The 13,523-nt window shown below is 38.3% G+C and overlaps 1 protein-coding gene and 1 long non-coding RNA gene across 16 annotated transcripts in view; one reads left to right on the forward strand and one right to left on the reverse strand.

Annotated features, from left to right (window-relative positions):
- Positions 1–13,523, forward strand: part of FKBP5 (FKBP prolyl isomerase 5) — a 119,157-nt gene that overhangs the window by 77,525 nt on the left and 28,109 nt on the right. For all 15 annotated transcript variants that reach the window (XM_014830853.3, XM_070515024.1, XM_070515025.1 and 12 more), the window contains 2 exons: positions 4,936–5,078; positions 6,022–6,136. In XM_014830853.3, coding sequence (XP_014686339.1) covers positions 4,936–5,078; positions 6,022–6,136 — 258 coding nt within the window. The remainder of the gene's footprint in view (positions 1–4,935; positions 5,079–6,021; positions 6,137–13,523) is intronic.
- The window catches only part of LOC123288283 (uncharacterized), a 138,003-nt gene that overhangs the window by 41,368 nt on the left and 83,112 nt on the right, over positions 1–13,523 (reverse strand). The window lies entirely within an intron of this gene.

Raw genomic sequence — 13,523 nt, forward strand, 5'->3', positions numbered from 1 at the left:
GATAAAGTAAATTGTACTTGAGCTAATAAAATTCAAGTCCAGATCAGATGTAAGAATAAATTGCATTTATATGTACTTGGTGTGTTATACCTACAGTTAAGATCCTAAAGATCAAGAATCTTAAAATTGGGGCCAGCCTAGTGGCATAGTGGTTAAGTTTGTGGGCTCTGCTTTGCTGGTCCCGGGTTGGTGATCCCAGGTGCAAACCTACACACTGCTCATCAAGCCATGCTGTGGCAGGGTCCTACATAGCAAAAATAGAGGAAGATTGGCACAGGTGTTAGCTCAGTGATAATCTTCCTCCAGCAAAAAGAGGAAGATTGGCAACAGATCTTAGCTCAGGGCCAATCTTAGACCCCCCAAAAATAATCTTAAAATAAGAATCTTAAAATTGTTCATGCTTTGACCCAGTACTTCAATTCCTACTTCTAGGAATTGAACCTAAGGAAACATGGTAGTAGCTTACTTAACCAATTCCAGACTAACTGATGCTCTCCTTTCTGTCTGTAAATATACTGAGTGGTAGCACTGGTTTCCTGTTCTGTGGTGTGGTCCCACACTCTGCGTCAGCCAGTTGAGTGGGCCTGGTCAGTGCCATCCAGTCACAGAACACTGAAACGCACCTGTAGTTGAACAAGTTGGGTTTATTACTTCTGTAGGGAGGGAGAATGCACAGCATGGGAAACTGTGGGATGTCTCAATCAGAGTGTTTGAAAGGACTTATAGAATTTGGGCTTGTATTAGGTGATTTGGGGAAGGGTTTAAGGAAGAGGGGCTTTGCTCTGGATTGGACATCGTTAGGATGTGGGGTGATTCTTTGAAGCTCTTCAGTCTTATCTGGGAGAAGGACTGCCTGGAGGAGACTAAAGCTATACCTGCTGGAAAAGCAGCAATCACTCCTATTAGCCAGGAGAGGGGGATGTTTGGTATTTTGTAGGTTGCGCAGTGACCTTGGTTTTTTTGTCCATGCTCAGACAAACTTTTAAAGTATCCTTGTTTTTTCTCACATTTTCGTGGTCTCAGAATGACCTTATCCGATGTTGATGTCTTGTGAGATTGTTTATGTCCAACAGGAGAATAGCATGGCCTAGCCGTGTGTCCCAGGCCAGCTTCAGACATCAGTATGGCTGAGCGGTAAGTGTCAACAGTTTGCAGACGTAGGGGCTGCGCTTTTCTTCCTCAGGCTCTTACTAAGAATCCGCTGAAGCCTGTTTATATACATTGCACTCTTTGTAATTATATAATTTCATTGGCTATTATATAAAACACTGAAATTAATGGAAAAAGAAAGGAATTATTTCTAAGAAAACTGAGTTGAACATTTTTGGAAAGACTTATTAAGGTGAATTGCTAAAAGCATTTTTTAAATGGCTGTTGAATTAGGGGTGGGTAAAAGGCGAAATGAGCAGGCCATTCAGAACACATTTTTATCGGGAGGATTCTGCATACTGATTGCTTTACAAGTGTCCTCTGGTTGTTACTCCACGTTAAAGAATCCCACATTCTAAATGGCAAATGATAAAGCCTAAGTGTGATTTATACAGTAAAAATAATGTGAAATTCTTATCACTGGAGCTACACTTAAAGGCAAGGCCATGGCCTCCTAACACAAAGTTAGTGAACTAATATACTTTGATATGTTTTAAGTTAAAAAAAATGTTTGAGGTATTTCTATGTCCTGTCTTATGATTCCTCTCATAAAGCAATGTTTTAAATTAACCTACCAACATAGTCCTGATTGTGTCGGTTGAGAGCTTTTACTGTGCAGAAACAGTCTTGTAATGATTTAGGTGCAAAGTTGTTCACTGAAACTTTATCATAGTAAAAAAAATAAAAACAACCCAATGTTTATTAATGAGAGTAATGAAATTATGGTATATTCAAAAGATAGAATAGTATATAGTTATTAAAAGTCATTTTTTACTATATTATCTTTTAACAAGAAAATTGCTTATGTAATATGAAATATAAAGAGTAGGCTACAAAACCAAATAAACTATGACCAGAATTTTAGGAGTGTATGTGTAAAAATGTACTATGTAAACAAAGTATACATTATATATAATTGGAAGCAAATGAACCAAGAAACTGACAGTTTACCCCAGATGCTGGGATTTCAGAAGTTTTTTATTGTATTCTCTATGTTTTTCTGTACTTTTTTAAGTGTTCTGTACTGAGTATGTACTGGTTTTTTTCAGTCAGGGGAAATGCTTTTTAAGAAAAGAGCCCCAAGATTGGCAGTTTTAGAAGCATACCTGTGTTCATGTTAGCCTGGCTCTGCGCTCAGTGTGCTTCATTCCGTTATCTGAAGCTCCATGGAGGGAAGCTTGAACGTTCCCAAAGGAGGAGAAAAACAAAGGCGCGGGCGTGACTGACTTAGCTTGGAGCTCCTGTGCATTTGATGGACGGGCTGATGTTTCCAGCTTCTGAGGCCTAGTGTCCATATTGTCTATAGATTTAGCTTTTGCTGATTGCTCCAAACCCACCCCAAGGCGGGTGCTGCTTGTTTGTACTCTGGTGCTTACCATACTTTGTTTAAAACAAAAGTGAAAAAAATATATGCATCTTTCTCCTCCAGTAGCCACACCACATTGCATGTTCCTTGGAAGGAAGAAGGGAATGGTCACCTTTGTAGTCTTAGTACCTGACCGTTGCTCCTCGGTAATTGGCTAAATGTCTTGAACAAATGTACAGTAGTACCCCCACAATATAAAGATTTCCTGGGGCCGGCCCTGTGGCTGAGTGGTTAAGTTTGTGTGCTCTGCTTTGGCGGCCCAGGGTTCACTGGTTCGGATCCTGGGCAGAGACATGGCACTGCTCATCAAGCCACGCTGAGGTGGCGTCCCACATGCCACAACTAGAAGGACCCACAACCAGAACATATACAACTATGTACTGGGGGATTTGGGGAGAAAAAGCAGGAAAAAAAAGAAAAAAAAGATTGGCAACAGTTGTTAGCTCAGGTGCCAATCTTAAAGAAAAAAAAAATTCCTGAAGGAGTATATAAGGTATTTGCCTTAAAATATCATAGTTGATAGTAAAAAAAATGTTCTCAGTGGCCCACACTGAAACTTAGCAGACTTTAAAGAGCATCAGTGACAGGAAAGCAGCCTGTCAACAGCAGACTTTCCATTTCTTCAGATGATTCTGGACTGTTTGCACAGTAGAACCATGTGTGGGCATATAAATTGATATAGCCATTTTGGAAGAGCATTTGGGTATTATCTGTCAAATCGAAAATGCACATCCCCTTTGCACTTCTAGGAATTTACCCTCCATATATACTTGCACAAAGTAGGCAAACATATATGGACAAATATCCTTATTAGAGTACGGTTGATAATATGTTTCTCAATAGGAGAGTGACTGGAATATTATGCAGCTGTTGAGAATGAGGTAGATCTGTTTGCATTTACAATGATGATGGTAATGATGGCTGTCCTTTATTAAATACATGTTATATGCCAGGAACTGTGCCATGCCTTTGACATATTTCTGATAATTCTTGGAACAGCTATATGGCAGGTACTATTATTATCTACATTTTGCAGATAAGGAAACTGAGGCACAGAGGTTAAACAACTTGCACAGGGTCGCATAACTGATAAGGAGCAGACCTGGTATTTGAATCCTAGGTGTCTGAGGTTAAAGCAGCCTGTACTTTTAACCTCTAAAATGCGTATCCTCTTTTCTACTGTTGGAGAAAGATCAAGATACGTATATTAAATGAAAAAGCAGTTCAGAACTGAATGTATAGTATGCTGTCATTTGTGTTTTGAATTTTTTAAAAAGCGACAGCACACAATGGAAGGGTACAAAACGAACATAACAGTGGCTTCTTACAAGGAGGGGACCGATGACCTTTTACCTCTCACTTTATGTCTTTCACTCTTGTGTGTGCTTTAATAATAGACATATATCATATAATAAATTTTTAACTAAAATGAATGTATCTGATATCTTGAAAAATTGTAATACTTAATGAACACTAAGCTGAAACCCTGAGTCACACATGCTCTATCCATCCCTGTTTACATACTTAGTGTAGGGTTCCTCCTCTTCTCATATCCTACCAGCAGCTCTCCGTTCGAGATAATGGCTCTCCTCAAAACGCACTTCCTCTGGGCTTCACTGCTTACTTGATCCCACTTTGAATACCAAAGTTTTTGATTGACCGAGCACCTCAATTTTATATTTTATCCCTTTAAATTACCTACATGTTCTGTTACTTCCCAAAGGATTTGAGACTGCTTATTGTAAAATATAAGTACAATTATATAGGCTAATACAGTTCTATAGTAAAGTTAACTTTTAGTTTCTTGGAAGTAGGCAAAAAAAAAGAAAAATTCTAATTTCTCTAGTTCTTGTGATTTGACAAAAGGACACATACCATTTTGTTTAAAAAAAGCCAAAACACTTTTTTTCTTATTCTAAATTTTGAAAAGAAATCTGTTTCATGGGTCCCTTTATGCAATTTATACTTTTCTGGTTTCTTGTTTGTTGTTTTTGTCTACCCAAGTAAATTACAAGCTTCCTTAGGACAAATTCTATTTTCTATACTATTTTTGTTCCATCTCTGCCTAGAAAACATGCACTTATTATTATGGTTGAAATTATAAATTAAGCAACAACTGCAGCCCAGACACATTTCAAAGATTACGTTACTGCTACTTTTCAAAGACTTAATCTTTGTGCAGTTTAGAAATTGATACTACTTTCATCTGCTCAGCAGGGAATCCACTCTGATAGCCATCAGAAAAATTAGTTTATTTCTTAGTGTGTAGTTTTTGCTGATTTCTTTCGTTTTGTAGCTCCTACTTTCTAGCTGAGTATGTATTGTAAAGAATTGGAAATTTATTTGAACTTTTGTTTTATGAGAGTTAAATCCTTGAAAATATGGCCTCTAGCTTTCAACTGCCTTTTCCTTTCTCTTAGGCCAAGTTATCAAGGCATGGGACATTGGGGTGGCAACCATGAAGAAAGGAGAGGTCTGCCATTTACTGTGCAAACCAGAATATGCATATGGCTCGGCTGGCAGTCTCCCCAAAATTCCCTCAAATGCAACTCTCTTTTTTGAGGCAAGTATGTGTGTGATGTCGCCCTGTTAGCATCCGCTCTACTGTAGTGCTGGCTCTGAAGCAGCAGGCAGTGGAATAAGGAACTAAGCTTGCTATTGAGAATCAGATCCAACTTATTTATTTTGGAGCTTGGCTTCTTGAATTGTTTCCCACAAACCCAAGGGGTGTGTGCCAGTGCTTTCTTAGAAACGTGTCTCTGGCACAAAAAAGTCATATCCAAATAAACAAAAGACACCAGGCTTAGAAATAAAAGTTCTGGTCAGTGGTGTGAGTATGACATACTTGAAACTGACCGGAAGACAGGACGGAAATGTCGGAGATAAATGTTGAAATATACCTCAACCAAGTTGTAAGTTATTTTCATATTGTAAAGGTGTGTAAATGTCACAGGTCTCACTTCTTCAATGGAAGCAGTAGGTGGTGATAATACATTTTTTATCCTGTGTTGAATTACACATATTTGGCCAAACCTCGTTAAAAAATTAAGGGGGAAATCCTTCAAACATCGTACCTAGGTCAAATACACCATTAGTTGGTTGTAGGCATGATTCATAGGATTTATTCTTAAATTTTAAGAAGGAATTCCGTGAATCTGGGGTGGGAAAGTGGCGGCTTCTAGAGTCAGACAAAATAGTCCTGCGCCAGCACTTTGTAGCTCTGGCCTTCTGCCCACAAGGCAGTCTTCCTAGTATTTCCTGTCTGTCTTTGCACTGCGGCCCCACAGGATGTAGTCCTAGACATTATCATTACATGAAAGTTCTTTCCAGGTATTGAAAAATGTAGTGTCCTTTTTTCCCTACTTTTCCAATACCTAAGATGCATAGATAAATATAAAACAGAGTTTTATTTTTGTAAAATGAAAGGAGAATTGGTTGCCCTTGCCTTTAAATTGTTAAATTGACTGTTCGGTCTTTTCTCAGCCGAATCCCTTTTTTCTTTCTAGATTGAGCTCCTTGATTTCAAAGGAGAGGATTTATTTGAAGATGGAGGCATTATCCGAAGAATCAAACAGAAAGGAGAAGGGTATTCAAACCCAAACGAAGGAGCAACAGTAGAAAGTAAGTTGCATTCCATTTATGTGGATGAAAGAGATTTCTTTTTTAAATCTGTTTGTAGAAATAAATATACTGAATATATCTCAAGAATAGTTTTAAATTCAACATTTATTTAATAGTGACTTCATTTAGTAAATATTCATTCAACATGTATGTGCCAGGTATTGTACCAGCCTCTACAAACTCAAAAAATGAATAAAAGATAATCCCATCCATCAAGGAATTCTTAGTCCGTGAACTCCTTGGTGTGCCAACAACTATATTAGTTGCCTTAAATATTTGTTCATTTATTTCTCACAGTAACTTCATGAGGTAAGATTTATTATCCCCAAGTGAGAAAAGTGAATTCAGAGAAGTTGCATAAATTGCCCCAAATTACAGAGTTACTAAACAGAGCAGTAGATTGTAATCCCCGTCAGGGCTCTCCAACCCACCTCACAGGCTGTCATCAAGATAAAACAGTTCATCATTTTTTTAGATCAAAGCTGGATAATAGGAGCCAGCCGAGTGGCACAGCGGTTAAGTGTGCACATTCCACTTCAGCGGCCCAAGGTTCACCGGTTCGGAGCCCAGGTGTAGACATGGCACCGTTTGGCAAGCCATGCTGTGGCAGGCGTATAAAGTGGAGGAAGATGGGCATGAATGTTAGCTCAGGGCCAGTCTTCCTCAGCAAAAAGAGGAGGATTGGCAGCAGATGTTAGCTCAGGGCTGATCCTCCTCAAAAAAAAAAAAAAAAAAAACAACTGCGTAATAGTGTTCATTCTATTCTATGTCCAGACACTTGGATTCAAATTCCAGTCTTCCATTTGAGTGACCTGAAGCTGTTCTGTTTCTTCATTTGCTAAATTGGGAGTAAGGACACTTCTGAAGGCTGGGATAACTGGTCCCTCTTCCTCCCTCCCAGAGCACGTTGTATATACCACTGTGTACACTACTTGTCACTATATTGTGCGGTACAGTCACACACCACATAACGATGTTTCAGTCAGCAACAAACTGCATATACGACGGTGGTCCCACAAGGTTAGTACCATATAGCTTAGGTTTGTAGTAGTCTATACCACCTAGGTTTGTCTGAGTACACTCTATGATATTTGTGTAAAATCACCTAACGACGCATTTCTCAGAATGTATCCATGTCATTAAGCGACACATGACTATAGTCCCCGCTTATCGGCAGAGAATGGTTTCAAGACCCCCAGTGCTTCCTGAAACCATGGATAGTACTGAACCTCATATATACTGTTTTTTCCTATCAGTACATACCTGTGATAAAGTTTGATTTATAAATTAGGCACAGTAAGAGATTAACAACAATAAATAATAAAATAGAACAATTATAACAATGTACTGTAATAGAAGTTATCATAGGTCTTAGCAACCTCAGCACATGATTCTTTTTCTTTACTAAGTCCAAAACTTTCACCTTTTCACTTAAAGGAGGCACTTTACAGCTTCTCTTTGGCATATCTAAATTGGCAGCATCACTGCTGTTGTGCTTTGGGGCCATTATTAAGTAAAATAAGGGTTACTTGAACACAAGCACTGCGATACTGCAACAGTTGATCCAATAACTGAGTTGGCTGCTCAGGGACTTAATAGGGGGTAGCATATGCAGTGGGATGCACAGGACAAAGGGATGGTTCATGTCCCAGGGCAAGACAGCACAAGATTTCACCACGCTACTCAAAATGGCTCACAATTTAAACGTTATGAATTGTCTATTTCTGAAATTTTCCATTTGATATTTTCCTACCGTGGTTGACCACAGATAACTGCAGAACGTGAAACCGTGGATAAGCGGGGACAACTGTGATCAGCATTTACCCATTTCCCAAGTGTACAGTGAGTTTTTGAGGACTAGAATCTGTATCTCTTTGTTTCCAGCATCACACACAGTGCCTTACACACATTTGATGTTCAGTAAACACTTTCTACACGGATAAATGTTTGAAAGATGACACTTACTGAGCTGAAGTGCTTCAAAAAAAGAGAGTTGAGAAAACAGAGAAATACTTCCATTAAGAGAAAAATCAAATCACTAAACAAGGATGGCAACATGAACTATTAAAGGCTTATTTAAAATAAAGGGTTCGTTTAAAACAGTAAACCATAACAGTCGATGTTCTTATCTTTAATGTTGTGTATACTACTTTGGACCCATATTTCATTTCCGCAAGTCTGGCAAATTAGTTCAGATTTCGTTTGGGGGGTTTTTTAAAATGGAAACGGTTATAAATAGTGGTACTGTACTATTGCAGTTGAAGTGTTTGCATAGTTATCGTTTATCATAAGTTTTAGAATAAATGAAGAGTGCAGATGTGTAATGTCAGAGAAGTACCTAGACCAGAAGTCGGGAGATAGGATTCTGACGTCCACTGACTCTAAGGGGACCTCCGCTCTCTGGGCTGTAGCTTCCTTCCTGCACAGTGACGCAGGGGCAGACCTCTTGATTTCTAAGGCCCTGCTAGCCCTAAACATTCCATGATAGAATTCTAAATATTTATGGGAATGATAGAAAAATTATCTTGTGTATATTAACAAGCAGTTTAAAAGCTTGTCTGTAATATGTATTTTAAATTTTTTAATGAAATTTTCAAACATATACAAAGTAGAGGTTTTCTTCCTATGATATAGTGACTCCCCAGATTCAACAATTTATAATATATATTTTAAAACTGGAGGTTTTTGTCAACTAAATTTAAAGGAAAAACTTTTCCCAATTATAGACAATACCAGAAAACTACCACTGTAGAGTTAACTTCGGAGCAGGCTAAATTAAATCAAATCTAGCTTTCTGTAATACTTTCAATGGGAATAGTTTTTTTTAACTTTTTATTTTGAAATAATTTTCAACTTACAGAAAAGTTGCAAAACTAGAACAGAGCATTCCCTTATATGCTTCACCCAGCTTCCCCTAATGGTAGCATCTTACCTGACCACAGTACATTTATCAAAATCAGGAAAGTAACACTGATACAATACTGTTAACTCTTCTGCAGATCTTATATGAATTTCACCAGTTGCCACATCGATGTCCTTTTCCTGGTCCATGATCAATCAAATTCAGGATCCAACATTGTATTTGGTTGTCGTGTCTCCTTAGTCCCCTCCAATTGATGACAGTTCATCAGTCTTTCTGTGTTTTTCATGACTCTTAGACTTTTGAAGATAACTGGCCAGTTATTTTGTAGAATATCCCTCAATTTGGGTTTGTCTAATGTTTTCACATGATTAGATTGAGGTTACGTATTTTTGGAAAAATATCACATAAGTGATGTTGTACCCTTCTCAGTTCATCATTATCAGAAGGTAGGTGATGTTGCTGTCTCATTGCTGGTGCTATTAACTTTGGTCACTTGGTTTAGGTGGGATCTGTCACGTTTTTCCAATGTAAAGTTACTGTTTTTCCCTTTGTGATTCCTAAGTATCTCATTGGTATGGAACTGCTAGGAGACAATGCAAATATCTTCCTTTACATCACACTTTCACACAGTAGTTTTAGCATCCATTAATGATTTTTGCATGCAGCAGTTGTTACTGTGATATTTACCTAATGGTGATTTTTCTATATCCATTGTTCCTTCTACATTTAATTGAAATTCTACTGTAAGGAAGAACTGCCTCTTCTCCTGTTTATTTATTCACTTGTTTATTTATATCAGTATGGACCATGGATATTTATTTTATTCTGTAGGTTATTATTCATTACTATACTTATTTATTTTGTAGCTCAAATTGTCCCAGATTTGGCCATTGGAAGGTCCTTCACCTTGGCTCTTGTGTGCTTTCAGCTTATCTCCAGTGTGTTGTAAGCACTTCCTTACTTTTGGCACCACAAGATGCTCTAGGCTCGTTTTGTAATTTCCCTGCCCCAGGCCTGGAATAAACCATTTCTCCAAGGAGCCCTGATTCCTTTTCTTGGAAAATGGTATTTAGAAACCAATCTGGGTGCTAGGTGTACTCATGCAATGGAATGTTATTGCTTCCAGAACCTCTTAGCAGACAGAGCTAGGAAATGTATATGCCTCAACATGCATATATACACGTCTGTATTATTTCCATATTTAATATATATTAACCATGAGTACATACACTTCTGATTTCTTTTATTGAGATCGCATTGGTTCATAACATTCTATACATTTCAGATGTACATCATTGTATTTTGACTTCTGTATAGACTGCATTATGTTCAGCACCAAAAGTCTAGTTTTTAATCTGTCACCATACATCTGTGCCCATTTACTCCTTTTGCCCCTACCTTCTTCCCCTCTGTAACCACCAGTTTGTTCTCTTTATCTATGCATTTGTTTGTTTATCTTCCACCTATGAGTGAAATCACATGGTAGTTGTCTTTCTCCCTGACTTATTTCGCTTAGCATAATACCCTCAAGGTCCATCCTTGTCACAAATGGCAAGATTTCATCTTTTTTAATGGCTGAGTAGTATTCCATTTTGTGTGAGTGTGTGTGTGTGTGTGTGTGTATGTATATAGACACCACATCTTCTTTATCTGTTCATCCTTTCATGGGCACTTAGGTTGCTTCCAAGATTTGGCTATTGTGAATAATGCTGCAGTGAACATAGAGGTGCATATATCTTTGCAAATTAGTGTTTTCATGTGCTTTGGATAAATACCCAGAAGTGGAATAGCTGGATCATAGGTATTTCTATTTTTCGGGGCCAGCCCGGTGGCACAGTGGTTAAGTTCACACGTTCCACTTCTCAGTGGCCCGGGGTTCACCGGTTTGGATCCCGGATGCAGACATGGCACCACTTGGCACGCCATGCTGTGGTAGGCGTCCCACATATAAAGTAATGGAAGATGGGCTGGTGTTAGCTAAGGGCCAGGCCTCCTCAACAAAAAGAGGAGGACTGGCAGTAGTTAGCTCAGGACTAATCTTCCTAAAAAAAAAGGTATTTCTATTTTTAATTTTTTGAGAAATCTCCATACTGTTTTCCATAGTGGTTGCACCAGTTTGCATTCCCACCAGCAGTGTGTGATGGTTCCTCTTTCTCCACATCTTCTCCAACACTTGTTATTTCTCATCTTTTTTTTTTTTTTTTTAAAGATTGGCACCTGAGCTAACAACTGTTGCCAGTCTTTTTTTTTTTTTTCCTGCTTTTTCTCCCCAAATCCCCCCAGTACATAGTTGTATATTCTTAGCTGTGGGCCCTTCTAGTTGTGGCATGGGGATGCCACCTCAGCGTGGCCTGATGAGCAGTGCCATGTCTGTGCCCAGGATCCGAACCAGCAAAACCCTGGGCCGCCAAAGCAGAGCACGTGAACTTAACCACTCAGCCACAGGGCCGGCCCCTCATCTTTTTAATAATAGCAATTCTGATGCATGTGAGGTGATATCTTGTAGTTTTGATTGCATTTCCCTAATAATTAATGATGTTGAACATCTTTTCATGTGCCTGTTGGCCATCTATATATCTTCTCTGGAAAAATGTCTGTTCATGTCCTCTGCCCGTTTTTTGATCAGACACTTCCAATTTCAAACCAACACCACAGGTTTGTTCTAACCTTCTCCTTTTCCTTATTTGAAACTCTTTTCTGCAGCAATGAGAAACCTGGCTCTCATTATCCACAATATATTTCTTTATTTGCTCAATCATAGCATGTACATAAAGTAGCTTCAGAATTGCCAACCCATATCCCTGTGAAAAACAGATCTCCAAGTCTGGCCCCGTGGCCTAGCAGTTAAGTTTGACACGCCCCACTTTGGCAGCCCAGGTTCAGCTGCCAGGCGCAGACCTACACCGCTCGTTGGTGGCCATGCTGTGGCAGCAACCCACATACAAAATGGAGGAAGATTGGCACAGGTGTTAGCTCAGGGCAAATCTTCCTCAGCTAAACAAAACCCCAAAACAACAACAACAACAAAATTTCCTAAGTAGGAAATATTTGTGTATGGTTCCTTTTGTCATTAGCCTTATAAGTATACATTGAAAACACTGTTTTTCAACTTGGGTTAGTTCTTTCTTCTTCACTCCCTTCAGTATCGTTATGTTGTTACCCATTTGTAATACAGTTAGCTTCACTGGTTACTGTTTGCATTCTATTTGGGGTTCTCCCCACACTCTGGTTGATTTTAATTATGTATTTGTTTTTTGGGTGTATGAGGCCTTACCATGATTCTGAACTGTATAAAATGATATATTCTTAAGTGTTATTCTCCCTCATCCCCACTAACCTGTCCCCATCTCCCCATCCTGTTCTTACTTACCTCCTGTGGGTAACCAGTTTCATTAGTTCCTGGTTTACTCTTCTTGTATTTCTTTTGCAGAAATGAGCAGATACGTGTTTCGGGGTTTTTTTCTTTCTGTCTCCTTCCTTTTTGCATGAAGAGTAAACCACTATGAATGGAATTTTTTAAATGTCTGAATAATCCTTTATGTAATTTTATTTTTTCTGTTTCCAAATATATTAAGAAAGGGCAATGACTAACTTTTTGTCTCTTGTCTTGTTAGATTGTGCTTTCCTGGGAAATTTTAGAGTAAATGGTTTATTTTTACTTTCTCTCTCAAAAGCCCTTTCTGGTTTTCTGGAACAAATCAGTTTAATAAAAATTTATGATGTTATATTTTCGCTTATCAAGGTAAAGATGTCCTGCTTTCGCTCTTTGAAACAAGTTAGCTGTGTGTGGGAGGAGGACAGAAGTTTGACTGAAAAGTGGTCCCTGCCAGAAACCAAGATCGTCTCATTTGTTTTTGAAGTCTTCTCAGTCTTTACTGGTTTGCCTTTTTTTGTAGCATCACTCGTGCCCTTAGATTCAAAACCAGGTATAAATCCTAGACATAAAGCCAGTTCTGCAGTAAAAGAGAACAATAGACAATGATCACCCATTATATTATGTCATTATAGATATGCCAGAGTTACAAAGTTTCTGTCGCTTCTGTGTAAAGGTAGAATAAAGTAGTGAGGGGAGGGGGCACACATGCTTTGGAAGTGATAGATTTGAGTTTTGAATCTTGGAATCACTACTTAGTATTTTTATGACTTTAGACAAGTTACTTAACCAGCTTGAGCGTCTAGTTTTCTCATCTATAAAATAGGAATAATCTTTAACCCTCAACAGGTTGTTGTGACAGTTAAATGAAGAAAGGTGCCTAGTACATGGTGGACGCTTAATTTCTTCTTTTGGCCCTCTATGTTATGTTTATATAATTTGTTTTGCTTCCTTTAAATAGATGTAAGGAAAGAAATCCTTGACTCCTCTTTCTCTTATATCCTACCTACATCTACTCTATCAGCAAATCCTTTTTGCTCTATCAGAGTTGACCTAGACCCCGTGATTAATTTGTCTTTGTCTTTAATAAGAGTCTTCAAATTAATTATATATCTTCTTAATAGTAATCTTACCTAAATCATATTTCTCCA

This window comes from Equus asinus, chromosome 8 (genome assembly GCF_041296235.1).
Source record: "Equus asinus isolate D_3611 breed Donkey chromosome 8, EquAss-T2T_v2, whole genome shotgun sequence".
In the NCBI taxonomy this organism is placed as follows: domain Eukaryota; kingdom Metazoa; phylum Chordata; class Mammalia; order Perissodactyla; family Equidae; genus Equus; species Equus asinus.